General features: G+C 40.9%; 1 protein-coding gene across 13 annotated transcripts in view; it reads left to right on the forward strand.

Annotated features, from left to right (window-relative positions):
* Positions 1-24,442, forward strand: part of LOC131468438 (rap1 GTPase-activating protein 1-like) — a 59,831-nt gene that overhangs the window by 6,786 nt on the left and 28,603 nt on the right. For 5 of the 13 annotated variants that reach the window (XM_058642678.1, XM_058642684.1, XM_058642688.1 and 2 more), the window contains exons 1-2: positions 6,982-7,145; positions 18,732-18,767. In XM_058642678.1, the coding sequence (XP_058498661.1) occupies positions 7,102-7,145; positions 18,732-18,767 (80 nt within the window). In that variant the 5' untranslated portion in view covers positions 6,982-7,101. Of the gene's footprint in view, positions 1-6,979; positions 7,146-10,921; positions 10,962-18,731; positions 18,768-19,561; positions 20,286-20,743; positions 20,853-24,442 lie in introns of those variants that run through there. The other 8 variants (XM_058642679.1, XM_058642685.1, XM_058642680.1 and 5 more) reach the window with 6 other exon arrangements.

Genomic DNA, 24,442 nt, shown 5'->3' on the forward strand with positions numbered 1-24,442 from the left:
AAAAAAACAAAGAAAATGATGTATGCGTGTCAAAATTGAGTTTTAAGCGTGTCATTTACATGTTTTTTATTTTATTTTGGAGGCTTTGAGAATGTGTTTACATGCTGCGACGTTTTACATATGCATTGTTCGTCACATTCTGTAGATTACTGTCTGAAACCAATCACTTCCTAGTCTTATTCATAGGCTTGCTCATCAGCGTAAACACACGTAGAAAAGCTTAAAAACAAAAAATGCTTTTGATTGTTGAAATATTTGAATCACAACAATGTAAAGAATAGCTGACCATAGTCAAAATAGAATAGAAGTTTAAAAATACCGACTTTAATCAGCAGATGTGCAAATTGTGACAGGATCAGTACTTGAGTAGATTTTTTTATCTTATGTGACATAGTATTAGTTGTCCAGGAGAGGGCACCATTTTTCTGCATTCTCATGAGCATTAATTACAGTTGCAGTAACTCATGCACCATTAAACACATCAGAAAATTGTCCACCCTCTCACATTCTCTCCGATTCCCCACAAACGGTTAATACTGAATTTGTTAGTTCTGCAGTATAGTGGGATGAATAAGCTAAATTAACTAAATTCAAACTTGCCCTTTGGCTTTTGTGACATTTGTGTCAGGCTCTCACAGTCTGTGTCCCACGGTGAGTCATGTATCGATCACCTGACGTGAAGACGATGGTTCTTCTTCCTTCACGGAGGAACATTCGTCACTGAGCTGCCACGAGCGCGACACTGTGGGTTCATTATATGTGAAATAGATCTTTCACTTTCAAGATCAATGAGCAACATGGCACTGGAGCTGCTGCCTTCAACCCGCATCACGATTGATCTCGACGACGTGAAGACGCCCCTCCGTTATTGTGTTATTGTGGTATTGATATCTCCCCAGAAAACACGAGATGAGTTGCGATGAATTAAAAATGAGCCACTGTCAAAAGCAATGGTTTTGTCACCTGATGATAGCTGACCATTCGCTGATCGTATAAAAAACATGTGCACAATATTGATAAATGCATTCAAACCCCAACACAGAGGAAAGTAAAATATATGTACAGAGCTTAGTTTATTTCATTTCATTCACAAATAATGAAAAAAACTATTTAATATAAACACAAAAGTCTTGAATGAAAAGGAGCAGAAAGAAGAACAATCTTATTTACTCTGCCCCTTTATCCCAAGTAATCAATTTACATAGTATATAAAATAGTTTTTTAAAAGATCTCTGTTCCTTATAATAAGTTATACTTTGTTCTGTTTTTTTTCAAATCTCTACTAATGCATACAATTTCACAAAAAATGGAGAAAACATAAATATTTTAAAAAACAGCTCACTGGGAAATGAATCAAGCATCACATTCAACCACTAAAACTAACGTTTCTGTTCAGGAATGCAAGTAAATAACAAGAAATAATAATAATAATAATAATGTGAAACAGTGCATTTGAGCCATCATATGCTAACAATAATAATAATTTCTGTATCATTAAAAGTATCATACACACTGGTTTTAACCATTAGAGAAACATGAATAATGATTTTGATCATTACTAATGCTGTTCATTTAGAGCAGCTGAGGCATAAACCTTAACAATAAACTTGTTAAGCACTGTACAAAGATTTTCTTTCAGTTTGAGCACATTGCAACAACTCTTTCCCTTTTGTCCAATTTAATATCCTGGTTCTCTGATGAAGCTATGAAAGACCACTGTGTCCCTGTGTGTGTGTGTGTGTGTGTGTGCTCCCACGGGGCCAAGGGGGCATGTACTGTAACCTCACTGGGAGTAGACACAGTCAGTCAGTCAGTCAGTCAGTCAACAACCTTCACTGTAACTTCTTGTCACCTGTGTTATTTTGGGACACATGCTGCCTGAGCTCCACTCTCCACCACGTGTGTCTAAAAAGAATCCACAACTCATGTAAATGTTTTGAATAAAATTAAGAGGGCGCATGTTACTGAAGCAAATATTAAAGTGCAGTCATGGACCGCGCTTTGTTTATTGTGATGTGACAGGCGAACGGAGCCCATCCTGAACCAAACAAATGGCTTTTTAAGTAATTACACTGACTGCGGCGCATTCAGTCTCACATTCTTACACTGAAGTTGGAAGAAGTGTACTGGAAATGAAAATGCTCAAAGAGATAAGCCTCGGCTTATTTCCCTCCGCTTCAAAGCACAATTGCCCTTTGAATATTCACTCCCTTCAAATATTTGTGTGGAAACCCCTTCCTCTGCAAACTCGGCCTCCCTAAATAGCCAATCGTATGTGCGCTCCTTGTCCGGCCAAGTATCCGAAAAATATTTACAATATACTTACAGCGCCCAAGAGCAGTGTGTTCATCGTGATACAGTGAAGTAAAGTCAATATTGATGAATGATTAACCTCCTTCTTTAGGGGCTGTGTTCACATAACTTTACTTCAGACTTTTTAAAGTGGAGCTTCTCTACACTTCACCTGAAATACTATACAACACTATAATAACACCTTAATCATGTGCTTGATAATGATAATGATCTGATAATGGAAATATGTGGTACTGTACTGTTTTACTACAACCTTAGTGGAAACTGCGTTTCATTGATTAAGTGTATGATTGATTTGGGGCATGGTGACATTCTTTTTCTCCTTCTGCCACTTTCTGTTTAACTTCCCTCTCCAGACTATTTAATAAATAACATTTCAGTGGAAACAATGATGACAACAGAGCACGGGTAAACTTAGATGGCCTATGACAGATTAGTAATTAGTAATCCATAATTGTTGCAGCCCCAATATTTACCTTAGAGGAAAAAAACGTTAATGAGACTAAACATGACGCATATCATTTTATTCTCTATTTGAACATAGCCCATGCCCATGTGTCTGAACGTCACATTTCTTTGTAGAAAAGATGATTTATGATGTTTGTCCAGCTACAAACACATTAAACTCCTTCACATAGAGGATTCAATTCCTTTTTTATGAAGAAACCAAAAAAGATAAACTGCACCGTGCCTCCGTCACAAAGGCCTTTGCACGTGTTTAATCAACATCTACTTTTCTCCTTTAGTTTATTCTTCGGGGCAAATTTCCTGTCCCATGAAAGCTGAGCTGAGGATGAATGAATGACATTGGCCTCCGTCTGCGCCACACGTCGACTCTGCCTCCACATCCCTTTCCTTGCCGAGGAAGCAAACTTTAATGTGGCTGTGCCCATTCACAGATTCAGATTTCTCACACATGTTAGTACTTAGAAATAAAAAAACCTTCACCCAGTTAACACGACTCATAAACAATATTCTACTTAACATATTTTGGAGCGTCTGTGCCATGTTTTGCTTCTCGTCCGAGTTGATATTTCGTTGACGTTGCAGTATCAGCAGTTGTCAGTCTGACGACATGATATCGGGGAAGGATCTGCATTTCTTTTGTCCTTTTGAGGGTCTTCCTGCCCGCTCACTTCCTTTAAGACAAAAGAGGAGCCAGGAGCTCCTCAGAGGACTGAGACTTGTTCCCAAGGTGATATGATTAAAGGCCTTTTGTCTGCACCGGACACATTCAAATGCCTCACACACACACACACACACACACACACACCGCACAGCTACTTTACTTTACTTTAATTGAATTGTCAGGAAGGCTGACAGGACTGAGGGTACAACCAGGACTGATAGACCGGATCATTAGAGTGGTGCTTAAATGAAGTTGGCCTGCAGTTGTGCCGAGGAGCTGAAGAGTTTTCAAAGACTTTAAATTAAAAGTAATTGAATTGGTTGAAGATTTCTTTCCATGATGGATAAGATACAAACAGTATCAGTTTTCACATTTATGTGAGATTGTGACATTTTCTGTCAGTGGCTATTAGTGACATTGTAATTATTCAGTTCTTATTTTCATGGTGTCATGATGTCAGCATTTTCTGTCCCAGTTTGACGATCAATAAGCATCATCACTGTCATATAAACTCAGTACACAGTCGTATATTCGGCGTCTGAGAGGCTGCACGTTGTCCCAGTGCTGCTTTGAGCAACAAATGCATGACAATAAAATGGATGATACAGTTCCTCCTTCATTTCCTAACAACAGTGGGATTGGTCCCATGGGCTTTTGGCAAACTAATCAGGTATTTTTGGTGTCTCAACTGAAGTGTTGTTGACTCTCTAATCTAACCAGTCAATGAGTAAAAAGTGAGAGCAATCTAATCATGGGACTCATTGTTTGACTGACTGTTTAGCTCCAGCTGTCAGTAGATGAGAAGAAACACAGAAGAAACAAAACAAGCAAACAACTTTGACGATTTACTTCTTCCACAAGCGAAGCACCAAAGCCTGATAACACCAGGACTGTTTCCATCTAATTCCAAGAGATGTTGAAGCTTAAGTTGTTGTCTTATCATGAGCCTGTCAGTCTGTTTGCTGGCCAAGGGACACGATAAACAAACTTTACACTTTACATGCACCCGTGTCTAGAAAAAACCAGCATAGACCAGCAGTCCTGTTTTGGTGTGTTTCTTCTTATGTAGCCCTGCTGGTCTGTTCTGGTCAATGCTGGTTCCCTAGCATAATTATGCTGATCTATGCTGATCATTATGCTGGTCTATGCTGGCCCATCAGTATCATTAAGGTGGTCTATGCTGGTCTATGATGGGCCACCAGCATCTATAATATGGTCTATGCTGGTCTATGATGGGCCACCAGCATCATTAAGCTGGTCTGTGCTGGTCTATGCTGGTCTCTACTGGTCTATACTGGTCTATGCTGGCCCTTCAGCATCATTAAGATGGTCTATGCTGGTCTATGATGGGCCACCAGCATCATTAAGCTGGTCTGTGCTGGTCTATGATGGGCCACCAGCATCATTAAGCTGGTCTATGCTGGTCTACGATGGGTCACCAACACCATTAAACTGGTCTATGTTGGTCTATGATGGGTCACCAACATCATTAAGCTGGTCTATAATGGGCCACCAGCATCATTAAGCTGGTCTATGCTGGTCTATGATGGGTCACCAACATCATTAAGCTGGTCTATGCTGGTCTGTGCTGGTCTGTGATGGGTCACCAACATCATTAAGCTGGACTATGATGGGTCATCAACATCATTAAACTGGTCTATGCTGGTCTATGCTGGTCTATGATGGGTCACCAGCATCATTAAACTTGTCTATGCTGGTCTATGCTGGGCCGCCAGCATCATTAAACTGGTCTATGCTGGTTAATGCTGGTCTGTGCTGGTCTATGATGGGTTACGAGCATCATTAAACTGGTCTATGCTGGTCTATACCAGGTCTATGCTGGTCTATACCAGCATATACCAGACTAAAGCCACCTGCTGTTAAAGAAACAGGTGCAGAATGCATTTACTAGTTGCACAAGTGTAATTCTTTCTCCTGACACATGCTAATCTCAGGCAGTGTCATGGTTGGTTGTCTCTCTTAGTCAGGATCATGTGTCCTGAGCAAGTATTATTGTAACCTAAACATAACCAAACAGTGAAAGACAAAGACAAAAAATGCTTCATTCTTTCCACAGGAGCTACTACATTCTTAGCATGTTCTTCAGGGCTGTTGTTTACACACTTCTGTAGTGACAGTGCTGACACATACCCAACATATTTATCATGGTCACTATCTTAGTCAAAGGTTACCATGTTTGCTTCCACCGGCGTTTGAAGTGTTTCAGTCTGGTCAAATCGTTGGGCTGACTGGCTGCCAGACAGACAGACAGACAGAGACCACAATTAGTCGACACATGCTGCTGTCGAGGCTTCAAACAAACCCGTCAAATCAAATCAATAACCAATGGAGCCACTGTCATCCAGACATGTGTTCAGCAAGATAAACCACCACGTGGCCAAGAGACAGAGTGTAATCCATTACCAGCAAATTCAGCCAGGACTGCAATGCTGCTGCTGTGAGATGTTTTTAAGAAATTGCAGTCTGAAAGGAAATGGGTGATGTAATTGTGGAGAGATGATGTAATTGTCTCTCACCATGATTGTGCTTGTTAATGTGATGAGGACATTATGGTTGGTCCTCTGCTTGGTGGGCTTTTATTTATTCATGATTGTGAGTAAAAATGGGTTGTTGCAAACTCAAGACTGTTAGTCCTGCCTAACACGGACTCTGACAAACAGGAGTGTCTTTCATCCAACATAGTGCAAATGCCTTGGAGGCGGACGTCTTATCAGATAGCTGGCTGACACTCAAGACCATGACATGTCTTTATTTAATGCTCCACGGTATCTTTTTTAATGCATCGCGGCCGACGCTGCCAGGTCCTTAAACCTGACAACCTGCTCTACTGTGGCCAGACATTTACTCAGTTTAATCAATGCAGCTAAAACCCTCAGTGCTGCATTCACTGTGTTTGTTTCTGTGTGCATGCCACAACTGATAGACGTATGAAAGAAAGAATTAGGAGGGAGACGATTGAGCAGATTAGGAAGTTGTTCAGAGGTCATCACTTACAGTATGCAGGAGTGGAGCTGTCTCTGTGATTAGGACATTTGTGAAGAATGTGTTTGCCTGATGACTGCAGCTTGTTTGACCAGCTGTCCTCCAGTGACAGAGAGACAACTAGTGTTGCAAGACTTGTTCCAAGATCATTGTCTGTGTTTTGCCTCTAGCCATTCAAAAAAAAAAAGAAAATGAAACCAAGAATGTAACAGTGCTGTTTGGATGATGGATTACGGTAAATTTAAAGGGCAACACATGGCAGTGTGTGTTCACAATGAACTTGATGCTTGAGATTGAGGATCCATCCTGCGTGTGAGAACGGCTGCCACCACACTACTTTCGATTCCTCCGGGGGAGATTGGCATGGTGAGCAGCCCCTCGCTCCAGCCCCCTCCCCTCTCTCCTCTTCCCCGTTTTTTGCATCCTCCCCTCATCCTCTTGTCGTTTCTCTCCCCTGTCTGTGGAGGAGGCATGTGAGTCAGGAAGGGGCAGGGCACGGCACGTTAGCCAAGGCTGGGGGAGTGGAACTCATACAGCAGGAAAACTAGCATACAAACACACACATTCACACACATGCTCAGTCAGCGTAAGTGACACAAGTGCTGGCTCCATTCAGAGCTCTGAGTTGACTGACTCACTGCTATCCATTAGCCGGTATGCCGCAGAGAAAGAGGAGTTTCACTTTCGGAGCCTATGGAGGGTAAGGAATTCATTCCCTAATGATAATTCACGCAACAAAGGAGCCTCTCCACTCATGTTTGTAAAAATCTGAGCATGTGTGTGTGTTGGTGTGTGAGTGTGTGTCTCTCTGATTGATGACTGTGCAGATTCTGTGTCTGCACGTCTGCTGTTGCATTGGTCGGAACAGCTTTTTGTCTTACATGTCTTTCTTTGGTGAGATATTTCTGTGGCTCTAATGTGTAAACACATGCTATTATGATGCAGTTGCTGCTTGATGGTGAATCAATACGGGGGTTATATTCTGTACAGTTATGCCCGAGGTATCGGGTGTAGGAGTGTCAACAAGATCTGATGACAGTATGACCGGAGAGAAAAGTTACATTAGATTCAGGTTACAGGAAAGTCAGAGTGAGACTTGGACAGAGGTGATGGAAGGTTGAAGGTTGAACTACATACACAAAATGTATACACTGCCAGTGTCACTCACGCACACAGTCTACCACTGCTTGTGTGTGCTTTATTTGTGTACATTTATGTGCATTCTGTCGACAGTTAAGTGCGTGTGCTGCACAGCTGAGTGCTGTTTTAGTCTGTATTGGAGTCTCACTTCAGACTTCACAGATACTGAGCAGCAGACATGCAGTCAGCAAAGCGCAATCTTTTTTTTTTTTTTTTTTAAACTGAATATGTGCCTACACTGGCAGGTAGCTTCACCATTAGCTAATAGCTAACAGAGATGTTATTTAAAGCTAGAGTGGACTGTGGAACAATTGTAATATCGTTATTCACACCAGTGTATGTGAGTTGTTGGTCAAGTGGCTCTTGAAGACTTAATGCACATGCCTTTTTAGTATAACTGCATTCAGAAAAACCATAATATTATTGTTGATCCTTGATTTTTTTTTTTTTTTTTGACAATATTCTGGAAAAATGTGCATTATTTAGTACAGAGGATGTGGCACGAATGATGGTCTGATACACTTCACAAGTGCAACAGGCATTCAGAGCGTCCGATTAGTGGAAGTCCGCTGAATCACCTCTAATGCAGCGAGTGCCGTGCAGTTGCTGTTGCCAGCTGGATTTCTGTTTTGAGTGAATCCACCTCCTCCTGTAGCACGTTGCAGATGTCTTCAAACATTAAGGTCTAGGAAAGTAATCTCTCAATCTCTGAAACTCGTCGCCAATATTGACATGCATTTGATTGCTTTCACTGTCTTTCTTTTTTTGTTTATTTGCAGAATAGTAAGTTGTTACCACTGGATAGGATCTATATGCAAAATTGGTGTGTGGGAAAAACCAATAGAAGTGTCCTCTCTGGATCTGATTGGTCAAAGCCTCCTGTGATGCTACATATATGTTGTTGTGAGGCTGTCAACAAAGCCCAGAGGAGGAAGTGTTGTTCATCCTCACATTACTTTTACATAATGCTAAAGAGTTATTATGGAACTATTGCTCAATCACAAATCTGAGGAGGGAGCCATGTGGCCTCTAGTGGTCTCTTGTGTAGCCTAATTAAATTTAGGGATGAGCTGATACGATACTGAACAGTATTGGTCTGATACTGGTAAAAATCAGGACAGATAAAAATGTAAAAACTGATACAATCCAAAAATCCTACATATCATATCATTCACTATGCACAGACTGTAAATGCAGATCAGAATCAGCATCTTTTCTTCAAATGACTCAGCACAAATGTGTTGTTAGCAGCTTCATGGTTGAAAAGATCTAAAAATGGTCTGATATTGACATTGGCAGATACTCTAGATACTCTAGGGCAGTGGTTCCCAAACTTTTCACAGTCCCGTAGCCTTTCAGACATTTGACCTCCAACCATGTACCCTCTATTCCTGCACACTTGAAAAAAAAACTTGTCTATCCTGTTTGTCTTCACGTACCCACTACAGTACTTCAAACTCGGGTACAAGTACCCGAGTTTGGGAATCACTGCTCTAGAATTTGTGATATTGGTATTTGACGCGAAAAAGTGGTACCAAATGTAATTACTTGTAATTAATGGATTGAACTTAAACAACAAAGTATTTTAGTCAGTGCACAGTAGGTCAGCTCAGCTGAATATTCAAAATGTCTAATCTTTCAACAAGACAGTATACATATATATATATATACATTTATATATATGACATGTTAAAGAAAATTGATTTTTCAACAATTGTACCCGTACTAAAAAAAATAGCAACAGTAGAAAAATAATTGGAAAACATGGGTCAATTTTGCATGAGCAGATCTATCAGAATCAGAATCAGATTAAGAATACTTTATTAATCCCCGGGGGGAAATAGTTTTTGTTCCAGATGCTCCGTGCAAAGTGGGATAGAAATACAGCATGATGATCAGCATCCAATGGGTGAACATGACTGGATTTATGCTTAATTGTATAGTTCACGCCCTGTGATGGACTGGTGACCTGTCCAGGCTGCAACCTCAGCTTTCGCCCTATGTCCGCTGTGATTGGAGGATAAAGCAGTGAATGAACGATGAATAAATGAATAATGTCATAAAGGAGTTGAGGAGTTGAAAAATGAGAGGGTTAATCTCAAGAGTGAACCATGTTCTTATATGTGATGCAAACAATGTACTTTTCTGTTTTCTCTTTTCCACTTTGTACTTGGCATTTGGATAGGTCAGTCTGATTGCTCACATCAGCAGGTGACCTGTAATACACTCCGCCCGCTGTGTCCTATTGGTATTCACTGGAGGAAACACAGGCCTTTTGGTCTTTCTTTGGCACATGCCTTTTCATTTTGGCATCAGACATGAATCGAGCTGCAGTTTTCTTTTTCACTATTACTGGCGGGATATTTTTATGCTGAATGCTGTAATTCCTCCGTCTACTGACCACGATGTCGCAACACAAAGCTTTCATATCCTTTTATTGTCGAGTCTCTTAAGTGCTCCAGCTAATTAAAGAAGAAACTGGCGACACATGCCTGTTGTCACATGAGACATACAGTGTACACCGTAGCAACTTTACACTGTATTCCCGTTTGTGTGCTCCGTAGCTTACGGTGGTCCATTAAATTGTGAAATGAACACAAAGCTGTGACTTGTTTGCTGAATGTTTTCTCAGTAAGCTCAGTGACGAGGCCTTCAGGCAGCAGGAACAATGGCTGAGTGTATAGTTGTTCTTCCATAGGATGAAGAATTTGTGTCAGTCCTGTTCAAAAAACAGCAGTGTGGAAATACCCACACTGGTGTTTGGTTCTCTGGTCAGCTGATTTGAAAATGACCCCCCCCCCACCCCACCCCAAGACAAAACTCTGAAGACAATAACATTGTGTGAATTTATAAGAGTAAAGGATCCTCTCGCTTGTTTTTGTGTCACTAGATGTACCATAATGAAAAAGTGTTTTGTCACGCCTGAAAAGAAAGGCGGAGGTCTTTGTTGATTCAATTTTTGAGTATCTCGTGTCTTATTGTACACAGAGCAGAGGTTTGCATGACAAAAGACGAGTACACTAGAAGGCAGGGCTACTTGAGAGGAGGAGGCTATTCAAGTACCTTTCCAAGGGCAGGGGCAAAACAAACCGGAGATGTAGGGCAACAGGAGGGCTCTTCATTGTTTACTCAGTCAGTTCACCTTGCATATTTACTCTGACATTCACATTCACAATAGAGGGGTATCGCCGAAGAAGAGGAGCGAGCGACTTGATCAGCTGCAGTTAATTATCTAATGTCCAAGGGCTTCCTATCATTAACTTCATTTTGCCCTGATGAAAGGATTATAGAAGAATATTAAGCGATTGTTTTTATTATTATAGTATGTTTTGTTCCACTGTGCTCCACATGACCAGCCTTGGCCTGCTTTAAGACGGTATTGTGATTGAGGTTTTTTCTCTTTTTAAATACACAAAAATAGATGTTTGACTACTGTAGATTTTATCAGCATGTGTATGAATATATATGAGCATATCACCTGAGCCTGCTCTTTTTTCTCCTTCCATTCTCTCTTACTGTAGGAAACTATTTTCCAAAACATGTTTATTTTGAGGCACACCTGATTTTTTTTTCTTTTTTTTTCTTATCAAACAAACAAGTCCGAGTCAATCACTGACTTATCTAAGTCTGTCAACAGGTCTCTCTGTAAGTTTTCTGTTAGTGATGCCACAGCTTCACTGAGAGTGCAGACACTAATACTGTCACTGTAACAACGTCCTAACAACTTTCAAATAAGTCGACCAATATCAATAATTACCAAGATAAATGTCAGATGACTAATGACTGAGCTATGTCCATCACTTCTTTCAGTTACTGTCATCAGGCAGACACTATGCAGTCTGACTGGCCTGTAAAAACATTTAGAAAAAGTCCTTTATTCCCACTGCAATATCCACCCTGAACAAAATCAAACAGCCACCACACTGCATCTACTGAGTGAAACCAGTCCACTGTTAGGTTTTTGTCTTTTTTTGTCTTTTTGGACAGAAAACAACCGACACTTGTTAAACACTGAAACACATCTGAGACATAACGGTCACAGCAATTATGCGTCATGTCTCAAAATGTGTTTGAACACTGCGTAAATGTTATAGTGATACATATTCAACCTTTATATTGTGATATACAGTACATTGTCATTGCATTTTTTTACCATGACATGTTCAGTCACAGTTCTTTATTTGATTGATGCACAATAATCATAACATCAGTATATCATTACCTTTTTTAGGCTTTGGTCCTCATGAGGAAGAATCTCATTTCTGAGTCTCTGATTCAGGTTTAAGTTAGGTTTGCTTAAGGCTGGGGTCACGCCAAGGTCAGACTACACGTTTGAAGCACGATTATTCTCTGATCTGACAGACCTTGGACCAACAGAATGTCCTACATGTTTGTTTTTCAATGACGTGTTGTCACATCAGTGATGTTGACCAAGCTGCACACGTGCATTTGTAACGAGTGTATAACAAACTAAAGGGTGAAGCAAAAGAGAAGCGATGAATCCACCTCAAGTTCTCTTTGGGGGATTGACATTGTAACCTGTTCTCCGCTCGCAATCCAACACAGCAGGTGTAATTCACACCGCTTTAGACCCCAGTGTTTGTTTATGGTCTTCTTTCTGTGTGTCAGCAGCCAGAGGGGCTGCTCCTCTTAACGGCAACACATCGGCTGTGATGAGTGGTGGGGTCGTGTACCATCGTCTAGTCTGTCGTGTGTGTCATTCACGTCACGGCACAAATTTACAGCTCAGTTATCACCTAATGCAAATGTATCATGGAGTTATTTCTGTATGTTTTTTTTAAGTAATAGATTAATTTTGCCTCATAAATATATTGTTAACCCTTAGTGCTCACACAACACAGATCCATGCCGCAGGTGCACCCTTGGTAATAATACACAGCTCCTTATATGGACATGTGTGTTTATGGGTCACATCTTCAGGCGTTACAAAATGCATTATTCCATCTACTTATGTGGTGTTGAGTCAAAGTTAAGATTCATTTTAAATTGCATATTTAAAATGAATCACTGTGACGTATTAATAGTTGGTGTGAGTTGGTGTGTTTATATAGTTGGTGAAAATGAAAATAAATGTTATTTTTATCACATGGCCTATAGGCACCTTATACTGCACATTCTTATTGCCTCTGTATATAGGTTTTAACATAGTAATGGGAAAAAACAGCCTAAATGCTCTGATGGAATATTGTGATATAATGTGGAGCACATATTGCCCCCTCCTACTGAATAGTTGCCCCCCCCCCCCCAAGGAAAAATACTTATTTTCTTGACTGGCCCCCTACTGACCAGACTAGATGCTCATCAGATGTTTGAGACCCCTGACCTAATGTGACAGACCAAAACATTGTGCAGTCAGACCTTGGCATTGGGCATTAACTAGTTATGGTAAAGGTTAGGTATAGCACTTTGTTGAGGCTGTCCAAATGAATGGAAATCAATGCAGTGTATGTGTGTGTGTTCATACAGTGTCTTACTGTACCATGGCTAAATGAGAACAGTCAGACACTTTATGCTCATTTCTGTGTCAATAGAACCTATTCAGCCCACACTGGTTTGACATACAGGATACTCGCTATAGTACGTCAGGTCACGTTCAGTATTGTTTGACACGGTTATTTATTGCTACCCTGAACAGTATTTATAGAGAGTGTGTTCATTGCTCAAGGCCCTGTTTGTCTCTTTGTGGCTCTATTTTCGGACACTGTCCGGTGCTTTCTGAATGGCTTATTTAAGAGTCAGATGTAGGTGGAGATGTTTTTATATGTTGGCATTAATGTGACCTTATAAAGAATACATAGATCTCATCATGTATTCCTCCTGGCATCAACTGTTCTTGCTTGTTGGTTCAGCTTGTACACTATCCTGATCTGGAAAAAAAAAGTCTCAATAATTATTTGATGGATGGAGACTCTTGTGTTCCTCAGAGGATGAAATTCTGAGGGGATGACCTTCTGACCTTTCCTGTAGCGACCACGGGGCAGGTTGACATTATGAAACCTCTGGACAACTATCGTCTGCTAGAGTGCAGTGACATGTTCTTATGTCTCACACAGAATGATGTTTAATTGTTTTCTTTTGTTTGTTTTTTAAATCCCTTAACTTCACATTAACCACTGCTCAAAACTCCTCTTAGACTTGGTGATCCGGTCACATGTGGACAAACTCAAGTGTGACAAAAAGCGTCCTGCAGAGAGAGAGAGAGAGAGAGAGAGAGAGAGAGAGAGAGAGAAGTGAGTGAATTATAGAACTAAGCTCTGCTGTAACATGATAAAACTTTTAACCATGAGAAGAAAAGTGTAAAAATGCAACTGAAACTGCTGCAGATCAGACAACGTCAGCTGAGGAAGCAGCCTCTGATGCGACCTGAGGTGAAATTATATTCATGCAGCTCAGGAATATGGCCACATGCATGCATATACAGTAAATATGGTGTACATATATGGGTGTGAATGGATGAATGGCAAGCATATTGTGCTTTTAATGTTACCTCTGACCATTAAAACTGGTTCAAGTTTAGGTTCACTGGTTTTAATGCTATGAAAATCAATAATGTTTATTTTGGTTATGCTGTAGTGACCCCGCCTTTCGCCCTGTCAGCTGGGATTTGCACCAGTGACCCCCCCCCCCACGACCCTCATGTGGAGGATAAAGCGGTAGAAGATGGATGGATGCAATGTTTTGAATCGAGTGAAATAAACATTGGGGATGTTGTGCTTCAGCAGTGAATCAATATTATATTATATCTTAAAAAGGAAAGTCACAGATGATTTTTCCCCCCATGTTTTATTTGGAGACCGTTAAACCCAAACTCGGTGACTCCAGAGGATTTTGTTCTCAGTGGGAGTTTTTCACTCGTGCTGGGTGAACTGGGTGTAACACTGACCATGACTCAACCAAAATTTATTGTAGCCCGAGGGAAGACAAATAATGTCTGTGCAAGCTGAGTTCTTGGACGGTATTCTTAACATTCATTTCCCCACATTAGATATTATAAATGGCCCTCATTTAAAACTCATCTCGTGATACGTGGACGTACAGCGGTGGCCTTGTACTTGCACATACATGCATGATATCCCATTTTCCCTAATGGATGTTAATGTGAGAGGGCTATTCTGGAGTCTATTTACTTTATTTAGTGTTTTGAAATAAAACACACACACACGGAACCCTTGAAAGTGCGAAAGGCGGCATTGAACGGCTGCTCTAAGTCATCTTTCAGACATAGTCCCAAGATAATTTGGTCGAAGGGTGTGTTGGTCTCCATCAGGGTTATCTTGAATTCATTTAGTTCTTCTTAGATTTCAGATATAGAGTTTCTGTGTGAACAACAAACCTGTTTGCTTCAAGATGACTCCACTGCTCTGTCTGCTGACCTATTTGCCGTGAGCAGTGTTGCTGACTTAATATATATCACAGACCGCAGCTGAAGTTGGGAACATAGTTTTAAAGTTTATCAGGGACGGGGGAATTACTGCACATGATGTCAGACTCAGCTGAATAAACTAATTGTTGTGTGTCATGGCTGCTGACATGGGAATGACTTAGGATTCTTAGGACTGAGACCCACCCTTTGCCTCCCGTTGTAGTGCTGGCGATTGTTTCCATGGAAACCGGCAGCTAGTACTCAAAACCTATTTGAGAGTGTCGGAGGAAGCATGAAAAACAATTTGTCGACCACAAACTGAACTGCAAGTCGCCCTCATGCCGCGCCGCGTCTGTAAGTGCACCGGTTCTTCTTGAATGTCACAATAAATAAATACATAAATAAAACAACAAGGCCGCGCACAACTGTTGTTCCTGTGCAAATATGAGTCACTGCACACAAATGCATTAGCACGAGCACATTTGTTGAAGCCCACTTTTGTCCGCTCCAACCGTTATTCTGTCACAGAATATCCTTTGTCTTGGGGATAAGACTGAGAGCTTTAACCCAACTCGCTGTTGTTAGCTTTTCTGCTTCTGCTTTATCTGAGTCCAGGTCCAGATCCAGGTTTGTGTCGCTAAAGTAATGGAATGTGTTTTCCTCAGGGAACAGTTAGGTTAGGTTTCCCATTGGTAGGAGAAGGGAGACATGTTGTATTTTAATGATTTTTGAGCATATGACTGATATTTTGTGTGATTTTTTTTGTTCGACTTAGAGTAAGAACATTGTAAATATAAAATGAAATTCATTCATTCATCCTCTACCGTTTTATCCTCCACATGAGGGTCGTGTGGTGCGCTGGTGCCAATCCCAGCTGACCCTGGACAGGTCGCCAGTCTATGACAAGGCAACATAGAGACAAACAACCATCCACTCTCACTCTTAGTGTCCCATTTGCCTAATCCCCAAATCTGCATGTGTTTGGGCTGTGGAAGGAAACCAGAGAACCTGGAGAAGAAATAAAAAATATAATCTTCAAAAAAACAAACTCTCGTGTGCTTAAAAAATATTATATACTCGAAAGTAAAGTTCCTGAGTGGAAATCATTCATTTTTCTTACCCCTTAACAGTATATGTGCACGTCTTTAGCTTGTAGCAAGATTTAAGTACAATATTAAGTGTTTATTTAATAATATTAAGCACATTTTGTCCCAATTTGTTGCTAAGAATGCTCTGTCCTGGTGGCTGCTGTCTTACTGCAAACGTCCTTTATTGTTTTTGGAATTCCAGTTTGGAGCTTTTATTCAATCATGCTGACACACCCCGGATGATTTAATTTCATGGGAATTCTATGAAACCTGAGAGTGGGTGAGCAACACAGGATGAGCTTTAGAGAATGTTATTCTCAGTGATGTGAGCACAGCTTTCACCTTCTCACACTCAGCGTGGCAAGACACCAGGCAGCCCATAAGTATTTTGGCTCCCGCCCAAGGCCCAGTATGCATTCCACTTAAGATAGAGCGCTGATTTATCTGCACATCTGTCAGGCTCGCTGTAATCAACACTGGCGGTGGAATTGAGATACAACACCCAAAAATCCATCTCGATATCAGGCGACAACCTACTGTTACAGAATGAGTCTGTTGCTTCATAATTCCACCTCCGGGGTCTGTTTCCTCTCACAGATTTCACAGAAGGAGGAAGCAATAATTAACTTTCATTTATCTCTTGAGAATGTCTCAACAACAAAAGAAGAAGTGCAGTCATTTTTTTTTTTTACTGTTAGTCCTCATCCGTTGTGTCATTTCTCAGAATCAGTGGCATTTGGGGACTGTATGAATGAAAACTTAGGCTCCTGCAGTCCACGTGCGGGACACTGAGCTGCCCCTGATGTCTGCGTCGGCACAGTTTATGAGATGTGATGGAGCACTGCAATTACACTAGATGTGCTGTGTGAGTGTGCGTGTGGATGCGTGACTGTCAAAACTGTGCAGTAAAGCAGCTTTGAGAAGCTATCAAAACTAGAAAGTGCTATATAAATACTGATCATATGAATGGAAACAGAGGCCTGACTCATGTCTCTGTGGCTAAAATGGCAGCGTGCGCCAGTTCTGACTGAAATATCTCAACACCTGTTAGATTAAATAGCATCCGTGGATCCCAGGAGAATGAATCATAACACCCCAGGTGACCTTTTCCTTTGTGACGACCAGCAGGTTGTCATTTTTTCGTCGTGTTGTAGTGAAATGTCTTTGCAACTACTGGATGCATTTACTACGCAGCTGGAATCAGACATCCATGTTTGCTTTAAAATGAATTTAATCCACTTTGATGATCTCCTAACCTTCTCTGTAGGGATGGGACAATATAATGATAAACTATGAAGCTGTTAACAACACATTTGTGCTGAGTCATTTCAAAGACATAATTCTGTGTAACTGTGTAACAAATATCATTCTCCCAAAAAGAGGAAATAAACAGCCCAAACATGACTCGGCTAAAATGCTTTTGCTGATTGTTATTTACAGTTTTACCATCTGTGCATAGTGAAGCATGTGATATAGGAGTTTTGGATTGTATCGGATTTTACATTTTACATTATCTGTCCGATATCCGATCCAGTGAATCTGACCGGTATCGGACCGATACTGATACTGACCGATACCGATTCACATCCCTACTTCTTTCTCGTGCCACCATCAAGTGAAAATGTTAACATCGTGGTATGTTGTCCGCACCTTTCTCATGGAGTGACATATCCTTCCAGAATTGTTTTGCTGTGTCATTTAAAATGAAGCATTTACAGGGGTTCTGCTCATTTGTTAATTTAGTCAATTAATTTTGCAGCTCTGACGGAGTTTGAAGTTATGAAGACTTAACAAAGAGATTGGAATACATTTAAATAAACTAGTAGCCTACAGCAAGCAGTTGGTTGATCCTACTTACTGATTTACGTTTAAGTTTAAGTTTAAGTGTGTTATGTCAGTGATACGGCTTATATCTAATATCTAATATAAAACAATAGAAGCACTAAAATAAATAATATTCATGTAAAATATGATAATCTCTACAAAGGCATGTTATAGTTTAACAATGTGGCTTGTTACCTGACATGGTAGTTAAGAAACCTTTTAAATTCTGTAGAAACAATTGCATATTTTAATAATAGTATTCAATGTGAAGGTATTTGGTGCCTCTTGTTTGTCCGGTTGTCACAAGCTGTTCTATCCTGGACTAAATATCATTATGCAAAGCTGTCATAGTTGATGGAGCAGAGGTGAAACTTTGCTGTTTGTGTTGATTTCCACCTGCCAGACATGACACTGCTGTGTCCTCTGCTCACACAGTGCCACCTGTTGGCAGACGCTGGACCCTGCACTCTCACCTGATTAGCTGCAAATGCTGCATCATCTGTCTGTTCTTGTAACTTAAGGACAGATGATAGTTTATTGTTGACTGTCAGTGAGGAATGAGCCTCTTTTAAGATTAAGATTAATTTTGTCTCAGGAAACTCCAGGCTAGTAATCATCATTTCATGCGACTTCAACAGATGGCAGGAGTTATTTCAGGGTAACCCAGCGCTCTGAGTAACAACCTCTCTCTCATCTCATCATTGTTTCTCTGTGCTATTCACACATGCATGTGCAAATGAGGCTTTTGCACTAAGATTGATCATGTTTTTAAAAAGCTTGAAGTCAATTATAGTTGTGTCTGAGAAACTGTTTTTTAATCGTCTCTGTGTTTATGTGTTTATTTTTTCAGGGTGGACAAGACATTTTCAAAAGCTCGAAGCATATGGTGAGTAATTCTCTAGTTTCTCCTCTTTTTGTCATTTTGAAAAAGGTAAACTAGATTGAGTGCACATCTCTAACGAGGCTGATTCCCCCAGACCTACACCGAGATTGTAATGTCTGTGGAATCCCACTGACAAACAAGCAAAGAAACGGCAATGAGTGTGTTTACATCATAACATAGGGGTGGGAATCACAGGGTATGCGATACGATACGATACGATACATGGTCCACGATACCAATAATATCACGATACAAGGATTCTGTGATAATCAATACATTGCAAGACAATCGTATAACATCTGTCTAACTGAAGAAAACAAAACGTGCAGGATGTCTCTATTTATTCACAACATTGAGAACAAAAACTCTCTCTCCCTCCCGCTGTAAACTCCCTCTTCTGCAGCCAGGTAATCTCCACCCAAGTTGTCTTCATTCATTTGAGCGGCGCCACCATAAGGAGCCATCCACGCATCGATTATCGTATTGCACGAAGAAGGACGGCGATATATCACCAAATCGAGTATAAGAGAACAGTACTTTTTTGAGACTAAAGACGCGTGATTATCATGGAAATGATAAGCTATTAGTCCCTCATTTTAATGAATACAATCGATTACAGTTCGTGAGGCTTTTAGCGTTCTGGATTGATGTTCAGACTGGCCTCAGAGAGGAGAGTGTAAGTAAGATGAATGAACCACTAAAAGGCTCCAGCAGATGGGCAGCACTGTGGAGCCATGTACCTGGCTCATCCTGCCATCTCTGCAGTGCTGGCAGGAATGAAGTACTGCTATGTGTGGCATGAGGAGACAGGCAGAGAGGTGAGCATGCACGCCTCCTGCCTCTGCGGATACACCCCTCTGGGTCTGATAGATTTAGGAGCAGTGGCTTAAATGTCTGGCCCTGAACTGGCGTTGTCTGACTGCTAAACAGTGCACCGCTGCAGCATCACCGCGCCGTTACTCAGATACAGGAGGATTTTTCTTACCGACGAGGCCTGCGTTCCTCTGCAGTGGCTGGGCTTGTTTGCAGAGGCTTCAGACTGACTATCGTTCTACTGCACTGCAACAAACTGCAACCTCGTACTAAAGGAGAAGCCGAGGGACTGTGCTGGGAAATAAAGAAGAGGATTTGAAGGAGATGATAACAGCACAGGAGATGAGAGAACTGTGTGTTTGTGTGTGTGTGTGTAAAGAGGAAGATAAGGGATGAAGGAAGTGAGGGGATGTGACTGGAATAAAAGGGAAGAGAACGTTTTAGTGCGGTGTCTGCAAAACAAAATGCATATAGTGTTTTTGCAGAGTCACACTTGTTCCTCACAGGAAATCATTCCGAGCCTTTGTGACTTTGTGGTGTTAGGATACAAAAGCAGGCAAACTGCAGATTTTTCACTACATTAAGATGACTTTACATTAAAGACCGACAGAGCACACGGCAAAATCTTAGAAATTACAACGTAGCAAAAATTCCCGAGAGCAAAATGCCGTGCTCACCTTTTCGCATCGGAAGGCCAAGAAAGTTCTGGTGAGTTTCTTTTTTAATCTGCTTTGAGATGGTGTGGATGATGCCTGCATGTGCTTAAAGGTTTGGAGACAATACACCGCTCCTATTAGTGATGGCGCCTAACCTGCATCACGTCTTCAGTGTCAGCAATTGTTTGCTTTTGATCCCTCAGCTCAACTCTTGTCATTGATTGAGTGCAAAATGATCATCACTGTGGGTCAAACACAATAAAAAACCATGTGCTCTCTCTGAGGGAGGCCTGCCTCTAATTGGATGTAATCCTGTCTTCCTAAGCTCCCACGATGAGAGGAAATGGGAGAGTGTGGGGCTAGTGTGGATAATGGTTTTTACTAAGATGTTGCGTAAGACCCTCCCCCCTCCTCCTCTCGCTGCCTCACATACAAACATACATATATCCAGACACAAAGTGCTCTCTGCCTCTCAGTCTCTGGAGCATGACGGATTATTGTTGGATTACTGGAGCAGCCTGTCCATTGATTAGCGTCCTGCTCATTCTTTAATACAACCTGGCCACTGATCCCACTGTTTTCATCATGCCTGAGCTCACTCAACCTACATGCAGCACAGGTGAGCTGTTGTGAAACACCCCTATGGTGTGTGCTATTTTTTTTTTGTCATCCAGCAAAAGGAAGAATCCATACTATAGATGTTGACCTACATCCTGCATGTTTTTTTGTTTTTTAATTAGGTTTAAAAAAGAGCCAGAAATATTTTGTAAAACCTGCATCTCTGATAGAGGATGGTTGTGTTTAGTGATAAATGCCATCACATCGGCCCTCTAGTGACAAAATGAATGCATGATGTAGGGACAGCTACTTATATTATATTATATTATATTATATTATATTATATTATATTATATTATATTATATTATATTATATTATATTATATTATATTATATTACTTGGCTTGCCAGTTTGAGTCCTCACCGGGTCTCTCTTTGACCCCAACCCCCCCTACTCAGTTAAATAAATCAAACAAGTAATCAAACTATAAGAAATACAAAGTAATAATAATAAAAAATCTAATTCAAAATATACACACTATGTGATTCAGTTGCCCATTTAATTTTCATAAAGCTCTTAAAATTCTAGGCATCCTTTTTTTCCGGCTTGTTTCCATTACCACCTACTGTATGAGGTGTCACTGTAAACCCTCCTCTGTTTGTGTTCACTGATTTCCCATGAGATGTCACTCTGCATCAGCAGAGCCTGCGCAGCCCTGGTGTCACTTTGCCCGTGCGCACTCATCTGTGTATGTCAAGTTACGTTGTCTGGAAAAGTGGACATTATGGGGAGAGCGAGACTGTCTCTCGGCGAGTCTCCTGCTGTCTGACTAAATATAGCAGCAAAGTGACAAGCTCGCCCCTGGTTCTACTTGTCTGAATAATCCAAACTCCTAACGTGTCATCCATCACCGAGCACAGGCACAAGTTGTCGTAAAAATAAAAACCCGGTAGCTCAGATGACAGCAGACTGTCGAGGGTTGAGACGACTGTCGGGGAACTTTTGACACCACTTCTACTTTATCTGATTATTGCAGCTTTCCTCTGGCAAAGTTGTTCTGACAGCTTTTCTTTGCAGCTGTAACGTCTTATGGTATAAAAGACAGGTGTTTGAGGGTAAATCCTTGTGTGTGAATTTGAGGATGTCCATTGTGGAATTTTTTTAAGTGTCCCGTCATACAAAAGATGGTTGAGTCCAGTATCTCTTCACGTCCTGCTCTTTAACCACAGGGTAGGACATTCTCTGCTGCTGAATGCACCCGCGGCTCTTATTTCAAAGACAGTGGAGGACAAAATGATCCCTCGGTGTCCTCCTTGTCTGCTCAAAAGCCACATCTGCATTACTGTGATTTCCCCCGGGGGCCATGGTTTCCAAGGAAAACTGGACACTGAAAAATTGTGGGAGCCAAGCAAGCGGGGAGGAGATCATGCTTTATTCACAAACACCTGCTGCACCTTACCTTTTAATGCATACTGAATGTGGCCAACTGTGGAGGGAGGTGTTAGCTGTTGAGAACCAATCAAGAAGTCTCCTCATGCATCAGGTCCTGGAGATATTTCATTATTTATCATTCTGTATTTGACTGCACAGTCGTGTGCTGCCGCCTTCAAGGGAAACTAGTTTTTTTGGATTCCCATATGTGTTTGTCTAAAAGGACTTTTAGGGGTAGAGTTCCCTTGGGAACGTACTGCTTCTCAGACTTTATCTGCTATTTGTCCAGTATTTGCTTTTACCTGATTATAGAGCCAATAACTTTTATGGCTCAAGGACAAAAAGGCCAGAGTGGATAAAGTCATGTTGAATTTCTTCCCTTTTAACTTTCCCCTGGCACACAGAGTACAACAGCTATCTATATCTATATATATATATATATATATATATGTGTGTGTATATATGTATATATGTATATATATATATATATATATATATATATATGTGTGTGTGTATATATATATATTTTTTTTTTTTTTTCTGTATCTTGTACATAAAGCATTTTTGAGTGGAAATCAGATCTTGTTGTCTGGAAAGATTGCTTCTGAGGCGGAGAGTGCAGCCACATACAATCTTTCCCCCATTTGTCTGAGTGCATGGGGGTCAGCCTGAGGGGGTCGGGAAGGACGGCTCAGAACAAGGTTCTATTTATGTGATAATTCTCAGCACATGTGTTCCTTGTATCTCTTGACTGTCGGAGAACTGGTGGCAGGCTTGGCAGCAGGTGCTGTCGCCTCATGACAGATTTGGAAAAGAAAAAGAAGAAATCATACAGGGCACCGGCTCCATTATGTCTGAGCACTTCAGTGTTATCACTGTAATAAATATTGACACAGGAGGACACAAGATCGCTGAGCAGGTGTTGCTGCAGTAGTCTTCATATACAGTACATAAATAAAAAATGTTTGAGTGACTGGCGACGGTGCTTATAGATTAATTGATGTCAAAGTAGTTGTGGTAGCAGTAGGTAAGGAGGTGGCTGTTGACTTGGAGGTGAGATCAAAATATATTAACCCCTTAATAGTACAAAACCGTTGCATAATTGCGGTCAAAACTTTGTCTGCAATACACTCGGTGTTAAAAGGTTAATTTTCATTGTCCTTGTCTTTTTTAGCCTGACCCTACAGACATGGCATTTTTGGTTACACTTCTCTGTTCTCTGACTTTACTGTAAGTGAGGTCGTTTTTTAGTGAAGTTTCTTAAATGGGAAGCTTTGATATTTGGTATACATTGGACATATACTGTAGAAGGTGCATTAACCTGCTGGATAATTTTTTTTATTTACAATAAAATGATTGCCGTGTGATTGACCTAGTTCACATCCTCATAAATGTGCCTCACATCGCCCACACCTCCAGTGAATCTTCATTACTCAGTTCAAAACAACACATTTAAAATGATTATTACAGGGACCTAACCAGTCACAATCACAGTCACAGTGGGGGCGCAGGTGCACTGCAGTGAAATCGTAGCTGGGCGTAAAGTTTCTTCTGAAGTTAGGAAGCAGGCGGCACTCCTGCTTTGCCTTGCAAACAAAGTGCGGGCTTGATTAAACACAGCCACTTTGTTTACGAGAGACTCGGGGACGGGATTCAACAGATCTGAAAACAGCAGGGGAGCCGACAAACCCACGACATCCAACACTGACAATTTATTATAGTCATGAATGATACATGATATATGAAGTGTGTGGGACCTAAAGACACGAGGTAACAATACAGTAAAATAATCACATAGAATATATTTTCCACATTCTAAAATCATAAATATACACTTTGAGGTCAGAAACAAATCACATATTTAAATATTTAGTTTAAGTATTTAGTTCACGGCCTTAAGCTTGACTATGCCTTGTTTTCAATAAGCTTACACAGTGTCCCATTTATGTTTATGGTGTGAGAGTTGGACTCTCCAGCACATCCCAGAGATCCTCAGTGAGATTGAGGTTTGCAAAATGATGACTCATGCTCCCTGAACCTTTTCTTTGTTTCACAATTTGAGCCCGATGAATCTTGGCATTCTCGTGTTGAAGTACAGTATGCTCCAAATACACATGGTCATTCAGTATATCTGGGTTGTCAGCTGACTCAGCTGACCTTATTTTTTTGGGCACATAGTTTTGCTGAACCTAGACCTGACCAACCGGGGCAATGTCACG

This window comes from Solea solea, chromosome 11 (assembly GCF_958295425.1).
Source record: "Solea solea chromosome 11, fSolSol10.1, whole genome shotgun sequence".
Classification (NCBI taxonomy): domain Eukaryota; kingdom Metazoa; phylum Chordata; class Actinopteri; order Pleuronectiformes; family Soleidae; genus Solea; species Solea solea.